The sequence below is a fragment of the Artemia franciscana genome, chromosome 10 (assembly GCF_032884065.1).
Source record: "Artemia franciscana chromosome 10, ASM3288406v1, whole genome shotgun sequence".
In the NCBI taxonomy this organism is placed as follows: Eukaryota; Metazoa; Arthropoda; class Branchiopoda; order Anostraca; family Artemiidae; genus Artemia; species Artemia franciscana.
Window position 1 is genome coordinate 21,459,087 of NC_088872.1, and position 14,671 is coordinate 21,473,757.

General features: G+C 31.6%; 1 protein-coding gene across 1 annotated transcript in view; it reads right to left on the minus strand.

Moving 5' to 3' along the window:
* The window catches only part of LOC136031907 (uncharacterized), a 57,353-nt gene that overhangs the window by 13,655 nt on the left and 29,027 nt on the right, over window positions 1-14,671 (minus strand). The window contains exon 4 of the mRNA XM_065711902.1: window positions 3,752-3,901. Coding sequence (XP_065567974.1) covers window positions 3,752-3,901 — 150 coding nt within the window. The remainder of the gene's footprint in view (window positions 1-3,751; window positions 3,902-14,671) is intronic.

A 14,671-nucleotide genomic window follows, 5' to 3' on the forward strand; every position in this document is an offset into this window, starting at 1 on the left:
AGGTAATTTTATTATCAAAAATATCGGTGACTGCAAGCAAATTTTTAGATGTGTCCTGATTGAGATCCAATAAAATCTAACCATGGGTTTCACATTAAGCTTAATTATTTGACAGCAGCATTAGCTGTGGAGCACTGGGATAAATCTCATTCTCTAATATTATGAGGGAACTTGAATCTCGAACTAGACTATAAGAAATATAGTAAGTGAAATTCCAAGAAACTATTCTCAAACACTTGCTCTTACCAAACAGATTATGGAAGACGATAGTTACAAAATCTATTCTTGATGAGAGGGGATAATAAACAATATTAGCGTTTCCTCAAAAAGTGTTCAAGAGTATCAGATAAATTATCGATCATCAACCAAGAGTTCGGTTCGTAAGATTTATTATATTTAGTCCTTGTATGAATTTGTTGTCTGGTTCAATATACGTGATACACTCTTAGGATTTTTCTCATATACTCATTGTAAAATTTCTTTGGATTTTCCAAAATTATTGTATTACAATTTTTAATGTGTTTTTTTTTTAATCTAGTCTTGCCAGACATTGTTGGTCAGCCGAAAAATGATCCGAACAGAGTTTTAAATTGATAAATTTTTCTCCGCTCAAAGTCAATCTTTTCATTCTTGATCAAAGTCAATCAAAATAAATCTGTCAATTGAATAAACAATTTCGTTTATTTAATAATGTTTTACTCTATGTTCGCAAAAACAAAAAGTAATTGAAGTATCATACATTCAGTTACCCACAATTTTTGGGGAATACGAGAGGGGGTCCTTACACCTCCTTTTGATCCTGAGAGATGTCAGTAGTCTCTGATGACTATTTGTTCCAACCCCGGCCACTCTGATTTGACTACGATCTGTGATTTTGTATTTGAATCAGACCGCTTACTGATTTAGCTTACTGTGTTAGAGGCTATTTAATTATGAAAGGGATATTAGTCGTGTGAAGCCAAAGTTGGGTTACAGCCCCGTTTGGAACTTCTTCTTTCGAGCAATCAAAGCGGGTAACAAGTGAATGAAACAGCTTTCTTACAAGAAATAGCTTTTTTTACACTTTTACTACTAATAATTGAACAAACAATTTTCTCTATAAAAAATGGCTAAACCTTACAAAGTGATGCCTATATCAATCGCCCTTTCACTAATGGAACACTTTTAGTGATAATATTAGTAAATTCATTAATAATGAGAGAATTTGCTGTGATAAAACTAATTTTACTTCAAGATGAACTTCGACAAGGGAACAAACATAAGCCCTCTCACATGAAACCAGTCAAGGTAAATGCCATTGATAAAAAGGAAACGCCTATTCAAGATTCTGGAAAAAAAACAACACAATCAAAGGAGCAAAATTCAGTGTTGTCAAGTGTTGGAGACCTACTACCACACTAATATAGTGAACACCTAAAAAAAAGTCTCAACCTATCTCAAGGAAAGTGAACACATTCAAGTTGATATTAAGGGAAACGAATTATAATTCAGGGTAAAATTTTCATCTACTTGATTTAATATATGATATTGTTACAAATCGTAGAGAACTTTTATCATCTGACAATTATATATACTGCTTTTTAAATACATTAAACTTTACAAAAAGTTTTTCTATCAATAAGCAAAAGAAATTAAAGGAACTTAGTAGTCTAACATTAAAAGAAGAAGAAGATAATTTTTAGTCAATTTTTGAAAATATTATCACACCTACCGCCAATACTAGTAGTAGCAGAAATAGTTATTTTATGACACCAGTGGTGGTGGTCATCATCAAATCATCACCACCACCATCAGCTAGTATGCAAAAGGGTAGTGGTATTGCACTAAATGTTTCCGTTCAAAATGGTTCGTTAAAAATGCCATGCCATGTCTATGCCATGCAAAAAATATGCACAAATATTTGTGGTTTATTTATTTATTTATAGTTTATTTATAAATCATGTCAAGTTTACCACTTGTTATGTCATCCACCGCAAGGTTGCGGAATATCTAAGTGCTAACTACATCCTATCCAAGAAAGCAAAGTTTTAGGGGTAAAATAATGGCCTTTTAGATTGTTCAAAAAGCCACTCTTAATACGTGTGTTCTTTAAAATAATAGTCGTATTTTATTTCCAATATCATGGATTTACCGTCAAAAGACAAGACTAAGGATTTACCAAATAAATATTATTCAGAGAGAATGTCATGAAGAAATTTCTATTCTTAAATACATTAGCCCTAAAATGCTTTAGAAACAATACATTTAGGGCTTAAGAATAAATTTTTGTATGAGTCTGTATTGCTTTTGAAGCACTAAAGGGTTCCTATTCCCCATAGAAACAAGACAATATATATTAGTAGCCTTAAAGATACGGAAATATGTGTTAGCTCCCATAGAAACATGGCATAAATACACCAGTTTGCGACCATCCCCCCGAGAGACTGGTGTAGCGTTTGTAAGATAGGTAAATCATTCAGGGAGAGTCAGAGACCCCCTGAGGTAGCTGGGATTGACAGCAAGCCTTCTACTTTTGCGATTTACTGTAGAAAACCAACATTTCGAGCTATATGCCCATTTTGAGCTATATATTTATTATGTATGTCTCATAACATCAAAGAAGAAAAAAACTATCACAACCAAGACTGTTGAAAAAAACAACAACAAATGAATGTGGATTGATGGTTTATTACACAAAAATGCTGTTGTTTTTTCCTTGACAACTCTTAAAAATGTTGGACATATAAAAGTTAAAAATAGAAAACGTTTGAAATGTATTTTGTTTTTAGTAAAATTTAAATTATGTTCTGGTCCGCAGAAAGCAGAGGTGGTGCTAGTCGCCTACTCCTCATCATGGTAGTTTCTGCTTGTTTTGAGCTTGACTTGGGAATTCATCGCAATTTCTGATAGTTTTAGTTTTTAATTTATTTATTAATGTTATTTATGGTAGTTTTCAGCTTGAAACCTTATTTGACTTTTTTGCCTATTCAGAATTGGTTTAATGTTCCTTTTTACTTTCCTTAGGAAAGACTCTTTTGTGTAAAACCTCTTTTTAAAATCCTATTTAAAAAACCTTTTTTAAAAACCTATTTCTGGTCGTTTTAATAGAAATACTTTTCGTTGATTAAGAAATTTTTTCTCCAATGCTTTAGCGGTGGCTGTTTAAACAAGAGTAATCTGATGGAGATAAAAAGTATTTTTTATAAGAGCTCTCTTAAGAGCCTATTGAGTTCTTTTTATTCAAAAGTAAAATTTTCTTGTCAAATGATCTGAAGTCACTTAATCAATAAATCGCTTTCAATATTACTCTTCAGTTTTGTAGGATAAGCTATTGTTTTGTCTAACCAGAAAAAAGGCAAAGGTTACTATGATGTTACTATTTGTTTCTATGATGGCCAGCAAAGGCTAAATTTTACTAGAAAATATTTTTCGATAAAATCAATGGAATTGCCAACCACTTAGTTTTCCCACGACAATACTAATATGGTTTTCATGAAAACTGATAGCTTGACACCAAAATTGTCAATTCTCGGAAAAGAATAAAATGAAACAGAAAAAAAACTATTAGTAGAGTAAAAATGATAAACAGTGACACTGAGAGAAAAAAAAATTAATCGATTTTTTTGGAAGAGGCTTTCCCAACGGCGTTGTATCTTCGTTCGATATGTTTTATTTTAATCTCATCTCCGAGAAAGGGTTTTAGAGTTCTTCAAAGTTGAAGTAAATAGCTAATGTTGCATTTAAGATCTTTAGAAAAAAACTAACAACTAACCTGTTTGTAGGGATAGTTATAGCCTTTATAAAAACAGTTTCTGCATTGTTGTCCATATCCCCTCAAGGAGTAAGCCGAGTTCCATGTTGTCTTACAATTTGAGCATTTGTACCAGCCAAAGCAGCGTCCTGCTGGTGCCTCTTGAATATCCTGTTTTAAAATAATGAAATTTATGACTAAATTAAATTAAAATTTAGTGGGTTGACTTATGATTTTACTAGACACATTCAAATAAAATCAAGTATATTAATATTATGTAAAAAGAATGTGATTTAGGTAGCTTAATAGCTCGTTCAAATATATATTTTTTTATTGAAGAACACGCTTGTACAAATAGTAAATTAAATATGTTTTATCAATTTTTTGTAAAGTTCAGTATGTTTTTTTATCATTGAAAGCTTAATCGAGAAATATATTTTACTGTGAATCGGCATTACTGCATTTGGAAATTATGTTTTCTTAGGATTTGCGACTTAAAGCTTGGAATAACATATGATCACAACTGATTGGGCATGGTGGACAATATTTGGGAATTATTAATCGTTTGAGAAAACCTGCCAAGCCTTACATAAATAGACAATGCACAGACTTGATAGTGATTCCACTACTACTTATTAAATGAATATTCTTCCCTGTTTTCGAAGAATCAGGAAATCGTTATTTTAGACTTGCTGGAAACCCAAAATTTTAGTATATTAAGAGCTGGGACTGTACTTTCAGAGTGAACTTTTTTTCAAAGTAATAATATAGGCCCTGATTTAACTTAGTACTTGCAAATTATATCTGATGAAATTTTTCAATTGGGCTTTGCACTATAAATAAAAAATGCTTAAGAAAGAATCCATGTATGGCCAGATACAAATCCTTTTGCACACTGTCATATTTTATCGAACATATTAGAACTTATAATAGTGTTGCAATAACTAGAATTATCGCATCAGACGCAAAAATCACGCATTAGCTTCAAATTTTTTAAACTATCAAATAAGAAGAATTTTTCGATCCTCTTGGTCTACCATAAGCGTTTTGCAACTCTGAATCTAGATCCTCGTTGGAAATAAAAGAAGAGGTATAATCCAAAGTCTGAGGACAGTGCAAGATTTTCCAACAAAGAGTTCTGGATGTCTAAAAATTGATTTTGTATTCTGCTTAAAACGACATACCTATGAAGAGTTTTTGAAAAGTTTTCGGATTTGTCTTGCTTTAATGACTTTTTAGTGGAGAATATAGTCTTTTATTTCTACGATGTTGATTTTATTCCCGTTACAAAAAACTGTAGGAGTAAGAATAATGCGTGTAAATCTTCTTAATAATAAATAAATATACATCCTTTAGTACTGATTTATTTTAGTGATTTTTTTTCGATGTCTTTTATATCTATGAATGGTCATCTTCAAAATATCTAGTGTGGGTAGACGATCCAGATGAAGCACAATGATCAACTACTACTACTATTAACACCTCAATGTAGAACCAAGACACTTGAAGCCAGCACAGGTGAGCATTCTCCTCTTTTATCTTTATTTATTCAGAGCTTCCATCTTTACCCTTTCGCATAACATTCCAATTTCTTTTAAATCTTCTATTACTACCTATTCCACCCCATTTGGAGAAAATCTATTTTTCTTTTAGCCCTAGATGGGTGACTGAAAAAGACGGTCCTTGAAAATCTGTCGTCCTTCATCCGAAGAACAAGTCCTAAGTCATCCTAACATTTCCTTCATTATAGCTCTAGAATGTGGCGAACCATCGCCCACATTTCTTAACCTTAAACCATTTCTGACAGCTTACTCTTTGAAATATAGTCTGTTCAATGGGTACCCAAAACTATCCACAGATAATTCGAAACATCTAGCAAGTCATTCTTTCTTTTGGAAGCATTGCTTTTTCACAACCAAACTGTCATCACTGTCTTCACTGTGTCCTTTAATATTCAAATCTTGGTTTTTAGACTTACCTTCTTTTGCTTTCAAACTTTTTTTGCCTGTAAAAAAAACACACCTGGATCTTGCCTATTCTACACAGCTTCACTGTTTCTACTATATTTATTAATAATGCATCTAAAGTAACTAAAAATATCCAAGCGGATAAAAAAGAATTTTGGACATTCATCAGTGAATGTCATCTTTAACATGATTTTAGACATTCACAGATATATATATATATATATATATATATATATATATATATATATATATATATATATATATATATATATATATATATATATATATATATATATATATATATATATATAAATCCTTTCCAGTACCTGTTTCACAGTTCAGCACTGACCCAAAAACAGGCTGACTACTTTCTACTATTTTCTCGTAATACCAAAAATATATTTTATGCCGTTGACTTTATCAACCAGATCTTGTGCTGTCTTTTACATTTACATGGCAACCACTTTACACATCCTTAATCACACCTTAATGCTTTCTCAACTTCTCTTACATTCCTCTTAATCTCATATGATCAATCATTCAAATACTTCTTGTAAAAAACTCTCTTCTTTTTTAGCAGACTTAAAGTTTCTTTACCAATATTTCTCGCTACATTTCGGAAGTTTCATCCCTAAGACGCCATCGGCAGCTACTTCTTAAACTGTTTCCGCACAATTATTACTTTCTTCTTCTCCATTGATAAATTTTAGACTCTCTAGTTTTTCCTGAAAAATTCAATTGAAATTTTCCTTCTGGAGTCTGCCAAATTACGTGAATTGTCATTGCAGAAAGAATATTAAGTGAGTGGTGGGTAAAAAGCTTTTCCATTGCATTGAAAAATATAAGACTAAAACCTTTTCCATTGCATTGGAAAAAATGACTGAAATCTGATCTTACGTGCAAAAAAAAACATTGCCAAAAAAAAAACAAAAGCATTAGTTGAGTAAGGTTAAAAAAAATTTTTCCATTGCATTGAAAAATAAATCAGTAATGTCTCATCTTACGTAAATCATCATTACAAAAAACAGAAAAATAATTGAGTGTTGATGAAGAAGAAATAATTAATGTATAATCTTCTGTATATAAAATCGGTTAGCCTGTTTCTGGTCTTAGAAAAATCCTGTTCATCTGTCACTGGCCATATTTTATCTTTGAACACTAGTTTGTCTATAAATGTTACTCCTACATATCCAGTGATATCACACATGAATTTTCTTATCACTACATCGGAATTTAATATATAGTTTGTATGAGAAGAGATGCATACATTTTTAATAGCATTAGTATTAGTGCTTGTCTCATAGTTCAGATAATCGTCCCTATGAATATTCAATGTTACGATAATGCCATCGTCTGCTTGTCTCATAGTTCAGATAATCGTCCCTATGAATATTCAATGTTACGATAATGCCATCGTCTGTATATACTTTCTTGGTGTAATTTACATCTCACGTCAAAGAAAAATACCATTCCCATTAAAAGCTCTCAATGGTACCTACATATATTGGTTTTCACTGTCGTTTGCAATGAAATTGTACAAGATACGAAAAAAAAATATAATTTAATGTTGCCTTTCAACTATGAATACATAGTCTTGGCTCAAAGAAATCGGCCATTTCTATTAAAACTTATCAGAATACTTCTTAATATGGCTTTTCACTGTGTTCAGAAACAAAATTCCACTAGATACAAAGAAAATCTGACTCAATATGTGCTTTTTTAATCAGCAATGCCAAGTTCTGGCTCAAAAAACAGGGAATATTTCCTTCTAAAGCTCCCAAAAAAGCTTCTTAATATGACTTTTCACTGTGTTTTGTAAAGAAATTATATGAGATACCCAGAAAAATACGATTCAAATATGTGCCTGTCAATCAATATTGCCTAGCTCTTCCTCAATGAAATGATACATTTTCATTCAAAGCTCTTAAAAGAAGCCCTCAATATGGCTTTTAACTGTATTTTCCAAGTAAATTATATATGATACGAAGAAAAATTGGGAATTTTTATTAAATGCTCCAATAGTTCTTCTTAATATGGCTTTTCACAGTTTTCTGCATCAAGATTAGCAGTGAGGGTTTATTGGATTTAAACCTTCCCCTACCCGCGCTACTCTTTACTCCTTCACCGTTCATCACGAAGAAAATTATTGGCTATTCTCTCAAGGCGTTATTACACACACCTGGGTCTTGCGTAATTCTATTTTACACTTGTATGTTATAGTACACCTGATTGTACAGCTGCTATACTACATGATATAATACATCTGACAAAAATGAACTGTTTGTTTACTTACGCAAATGTTTTCTTCGACATTTCTTTGGTTGTTCCGTAATATGACTTGTTCAAGGCTCGCGGGGAAGTCCCAGTTGTAAAAAAATTGATGGTCGAATATATATATGTGAAGATGACATAATCTCACATGACTTTTTTCGGTTCCAATAACCTTTCTAATCCAACTACAAAAGTTTTCCCCTTAAATGGCTTAAGAAAAACTTGTTTTGGCTCCCAAAAGGATCTTGGATAGAAGCGGCTAGGTATATTTTCCCGCAATCAGGCGACCAGATGGCTTTTGCATTTCTTAGTATACAGTCTAGCCGGTGTTACATATTGAAGGTAATCAGCAGTTAAGTGAGCATTATTGCGCCGGAAAATTCAAATTGAAGATATTTGAAACCGTTTTTCATGATTTTTTTTTAAGGACATTTTTCAAAAACAATTTCTTTAAGACATTTTTTTTCAAAACATTTTTCTAAGACATTTTTCAAGATGTTTTTTAAATTTCATTAGTGGTTAATGCTGGTCTATGAAACTTATGCTTGTCTTGTTTTATTTAAAAATTTCAGATTTTATCATTTTTCAGCCTTGAATAGTGTTGCTTTGTGCAACTTAGGTTTATTTTGTTGCTTTAAAAAATCTCAATTTCTTATAAATGCTGGTCTATGCAACTTAAGTTTATCTTGTTCCTTTTTGAAACTTCCTAATTTTAGCAATAGTTATTGCCGCTCTATGCAACCTAGGTTTTTTATCTTTTGCTTTTTCACATTTGAATTTTTTCAAATATCAACAATAGTTAATGCTGGTCCATGTAACCTAAGTTTATCATGATGCTTCTTAAAATTTATGATTTCTCAATTTTCAACTGTGGTTAATAGTGGTTTATGCAGCCTAGGTATATTTTGTTACCTTTTAAAATTTCAGATTTTATGATATTTCAGCTGTAGTCAGTTTTGCTCCGTGCAACCTTAGTTTATCTTGTTGTTTTTGAGAGTTTCAGATTTTTTTAAATTTCAGTTGTGGTCTGTGCTTGCCTGTCAAACCCAGCTTTGTCTTGTTGCTTTTAAAAATTTTTGATATCATATTTCAGCTGAGTTGTTTGCTTTTGCCTCCTACCTTCTTTGGCTTTTCAAACTTCAGTAGTGGTTAATGCTAGTCTATGGAACTTAAATTTATCTTGTTGCTTTTTCAACTTTCAGCAGTGGGATACAGATTGTCTATGCAACCTAGGTATGCTCTGTCGCTTTTTCAAATTCCACTTTTTTCTTGCAAATTTATGGAGTGGTTAATACAAGTCCGTGTTACATAGGTTCATCTGTTTTCTTTTTTTTCAAATCACAAAGCTTTTCAAATTTCAGCTATGGTTAGTGCTGGCTAATATAACATGGTTTTATCTTCTTTCTTTATTTTTTTTTATATTTCAGTAGCGGTTAATGACAGTCTATAAAACTTAGGTTCGTCTTGTTGCTTTTTTTAAATTTTAGCTTTTTCCAAGTTGCAGCAGTGGTTAATGCTTGTCTATGAAAACTAAATTTATCGTATTGTTGTTTTTTCAAATTTTATATTTTCAAATTTCAGCAGTGGTTGATGCTGGTCTATGCAACCTAGATTTATCCTGTTACTTTTTCAAGTATCAGATTTTTTGAATGTTAGCAGTGTTTTTTATTATCTGCACTTTTTTAAGTATCAGATTTTTCAAATTTCAGCTGTGGCTGATGCTGGTCTCTGCAAACTACATTTATTTTATTGCATTTTCATATTTAAACAGTGATTAATATTGGTCTATGCAGCCTAGGTCTGTCTTATTACTTTTTTAATTCCTGACTTTTTTTAATTTATGCAGTGGTTGATGCTAGTCTATACAACTCAGGTTAACTCTGTTGATTTTTCAAATTTAAGATTTCGTCATTTTTCAGCTGTGGTTAGTGCTTGTTTATACGAAAAAACCTGGATTTTGTTTTAGGCTTTTTAAAATGTTAGATTGTTTCATATTTCAGTAGTGGCAATTGCTGGTCTATGGAACCTAGGTTCATCTCGTTGCTTTTCAAAATTTCAGATTTTCGTAAGTTTCCGCTTTGGTTAGTGCTGATTTATGCGAAAAAACCTAGATTTTATTTTTGGCTTTTTAAAATGTTAGATTGTTTCATGTTTCAGTAGTGGCAATTACTGGTCTATGGAACCTAGGTTCATGTTGTTGCTTTTTAAAATTTGAGATTTTCGTAAGTTTCAGCTCTGGTTAGTGCTGGCTTATGCGAAAAAACCCGGATTTAGTTTTTGGCTTTTTAAAATGTCAGATAGTTTCATATTTCAGTAGTGGCAATTGCTGGTCTATGGAACCTAGGTTCATCTTGTTACTTTTTAAAATTGAAAACTTTTCTATGTTTCAGCTGTGGCTGGTGCGACCAACATTTATCTTGTTACTTTTTCAACTATCGGATTTTTTTGAATTTCAGAAGTGTTTTTTTCTTCAAATTTAGAATTTTTCAAATTGCAGCAGTGGCTAATTCTGGTCTCAGCAACCTAGTTTTGTCTTGCTGCTTTTTCAAATTTAAGCAGTTATTAATACTGGTCTATGCAGCCTAGGTCTATCTTATTGCTTTTTTAATTTCCTGATTGATTTTTTTTTAATTTATGCAATGGTTAATACTTGTCTATTAGCCTAACTTAGCCTTGTTGTATTTAAAAAACTTCAGATTATATCATTTTTCAACTGTGGTTAGTGCTGGTTTATGTGACCTGGACTTATTTTTGGCTTTTTAGAATTTTAGAATATTTCATATTTTAGTAGTGGATATTGCTGGTTTATGCAACCTAGGTTCATCTTGTTGCTTTTTTATAATTTTTGGTAATGCAAGTTTCAGCTGTGGTTGGCGCTGATCTTTGCAACCTAGGTTTATTTTGTTACTTTTTTAGATTTCATATTTTTTTTTAAATTTCAGCAGTTATTAATGTTGTTCTATACAACCAAGATTTACCTTGCACTTTTTCAAGTATCAGAATTTTCCAAACATCAGAAGTGTTTTTTTTCTTCAAATTTAGAATTTTACAAATTGCAGCAGTGGCTACTACTGGTGTATGAAACCTAGGTTTATCTTCTTACTTTTTCAAATTTCACCAGAGGTTATTGCTGGTCTAAACAGCATAGGTTTATCTTGTTGTTTTTTTTAATTTAAGCAGCGGTTGATGTTGGTCTATACAACCTAAGTCCCTCTTGTTGCTTTTTTAATTTCCGATTATTTTTTAAATTTCTGCAGTGGATAATACTGCTTTATGCCACCCAAGTTCATCTTGTTACTTTTTCAAATTTCAGATTTTATCATTTTTCAACTTTGGTTAGTGTTGGTTTAATAAACCGATTTTATCATGTTGATTTTTAAATATCAGATTTTCTCATAATTCAGCAGCTGTTAATTCTGCTCTATGTAATCTTAGATTAAGTTATTACTTTTTCACATTTCAGCAGTGGTTAATACTGTTCTATCAAACCTAGGTTTATCTTATTGCTTTTTCAAATTCTAGATTTTATTTCGAATTTCTGCAATACTTGATGCAACCTATATTCCCCTTTTGCTTTTTAAAATTTCAGCGGATTTGCAATTTCAGCTGTAGTTACTAATGGTCTATGCAACCTAGGTTTATCTTGTTGCATTTTTAAATGTAAACTTTTTTTCAAATTTCAGGAGTGTTGAATACTGATCCACGAAACCTAGGTTTTTTTTTCATTTCGAATTTTGCAAGTCTCAGCTTTGGCTACTGCTGGTCAATGTCAACCTGGTCTATGTTGTTGCTTTTTTTAATTTTTTTTTTTTAATTTCAGTATATGTTTCTTTTTCAAATTTCAGACTTTTTTTCAAATTTGAGCTGTGGTTAATGCTTTTTTTTGCAACCTAGGTTTACCTTGTCACTTTTTCAAGATCCAGCGGTGATTAATGCTGTTCTATGAAAACTTGGTTTATATTGTTGCCTTTTTAAAATTTTAGATTTTATAGAATTTCAGCAGTGGTTAATGCATGTTCATGCAACCTAAATTTATCTTGCAACTTTTTCAATTTTCAGATTTTTGTAATATTTCAATGCTAGTCATTTTTCAAATTTCAGCTGTCGTTAGTGCTGCTCTCTGCAATCTAGATTATATCTTGTTGCTTTTAAAAATTTTCAATTTTTTTCAAATTTCAGAAGTAGTTAATGCTCATCTATCAAACCTAGGTTTATTGTGCTGGTCTCAAAATACTAAGACTCTGTCAAATTTCCCCTCTGGTTAGTACTGCTCAATGCAACCTAGGTTTTATCTTGTTATGTTATCAAATTTCAGCAGTAGATAATGTTGGTCTATGAAACATACTTTTATATAGGTTCTAGGTAATTTCAGCAATCGTTTTTTAAGATTCATATATATCATATTTCTGCTGTGGCTAATACTGCTCTATGAAACACAGGTTTATCTTTTTAATTTGTTGATTTTTTAAAAATTTTCCCAGTAGATAATGCTGATATATGTGACCTAAGTTCATCCTGTTAAGTTTTCGATTTTCAGATTTTTTTTAATTTCAATTGTGCTTAGTGCTGTTTTATACAACCTAGATTTATCTTTACGCTTTTTTAAATCTTGAATATTTTCATATTTCAGCACTGGTTAATGCTGTTCTATGCAACCTAGATTCATCTTATTGCTTTTTTAAAATTTAAATTTTATCAAGTCTATGTTTTAAGAAATCTGAAATTTTTATAGGTAACATGATAAAACCTAAGTTGTGCAGAGCAGCACTAACCGCAGCTGAAATACGATAAAATCTGAGATTTCTAGAAGCCACAAAATACGCCTAGGTTTCATACACCGGTATTTACCACTAATGAAATTTAAAAGAACATTTTGAAACACGTCTTGAGGAAAAAAACATAGAAAATCTCTTGAAGAAATTTTTTCGAAAAACACGTAAAAAAAAATACTTAGAAAACGTTTAGAAACGCCTCGAAGAATAAAACATCTTGAATCGTCTTCAAAAATGTCTTGAAGAAAAACTTCTTGAGCAAAAATGCCTTTAGCTCCAAGTGCAAAAGGAATAGGGCTGTTGCAGCATTACAAGACTTTTTAGAATCAAAACAAGTGTTGTTAACCCTCAAATCCTGCTTGACCTTTAAACATATAAATCTGCAAAAATTTACAACAGCCACTGCAAAAACATACATAATATACATGGTCGTTTGAATTTCCTGGTGCACCCATACGCCTGGCTATTGGAAAATCTATTTGGCCACTTATATCCATGACGCTTTTTCGAACCAAAACAAGTCTTGATGAAATAAACTAACGGGAAAACTTTTTGCTTTGATTAGAAAGGTCTTTGGAACCAAAAGAAGTCAAATGAGATTATGTCCCCTTCACATGTAATTATTGGACCATGAATAATTCATTTTACAACCAGGACTTCCCCCAAACCTTCAGCTTTAACAAGTCATTTTACGCAACAGCCAAAGAAACCTGGAAGAAAAAATTTGCATAAGTAAACAAACAATCCCTATCATGTAACAATCAGGTGTACTATAACATAAAGGTAAACTATAACATTGGGTATGACCCATGTGTGTGTAATAACGCTTTGAGGCAATTTTAATTAAACTTCCGTGTGAATAACAGTGAAGAAAATTATTTTCCAATACGGCATCAGTAGTTCTTCCTTTCTTCCCAGTAGTTTTCTCATAAAGAATTCCATTCATACCTTCGATGTTTGTAACTTTTAAGAATCTGGTCATGTGGCAACTTCTCTATTGCAAAAAGATATAATGACAAATATACATTGTGGCATGCATTGTGGAATGCATGTGTTGCTTTTAGAATATGCATTTCACATTGAAGATTTTTGAACCTGTGATAGACACATTTGCAATCTACATAATAGAAGTTAAAGATGTTCCAATTCTCATTATAATAACGTGAACAATCCGACACCACCTATTCAGGTTTAATTGTAAAAACAGACACAGAGGAATTTAGTTTACATGCTAGAAATTGGTATCGACTTTGATTTGATTTCTGTTTCGAGATGAATAGATCACGTTTTAATCCTTTAAATAACATGAGAATGGGGTTTCAACGACATAATTGTAATGATAATGGCTACTATAATTAAAATCTGACCAATCCTCGTATAGCAATTAAAGAAAGGGGCGATACAAAGTTGAATACGACCGCAAATACTTAAAAAAATATGTGGATTTAGATATTAATTTCATGGTATGAATAAACGAAGTCTCATTGAATATGCAAAGAAATACAATAAAAGTATAACTACACTCTATTGTAGAAATGCAATCCAGATTTTTAACTTCGAGGTGAGTAAGTTGCAGAGTTGTAGGATATGCCTCCACTAGTCATGGAAGACGATAGGACATTGTTTGAAGATGATGATGCTTGAAGATGTCCTTAAAGATGATATAGTATATGTTTGGATCCCTTTTGAAAACTTCAACTATTTGATTGGTATTATAATCCAAGATCCAATAAAACACTGCCTCTGGGGGCTATTTCCAGTTGGTTTCAAATTGACTTAGCAAAACTAGCGTAATGCTTTCTGCGTAATCATCTGCAAATGAGCAGTCTGAGTGCAGGGTTAAGTTCTAACAATGCTAATGTCAGAAGTATTCAAGAAATCCAGAATCATTTCATCATGATATTTTTAAAATGTGGAATAGGCTATTTCAA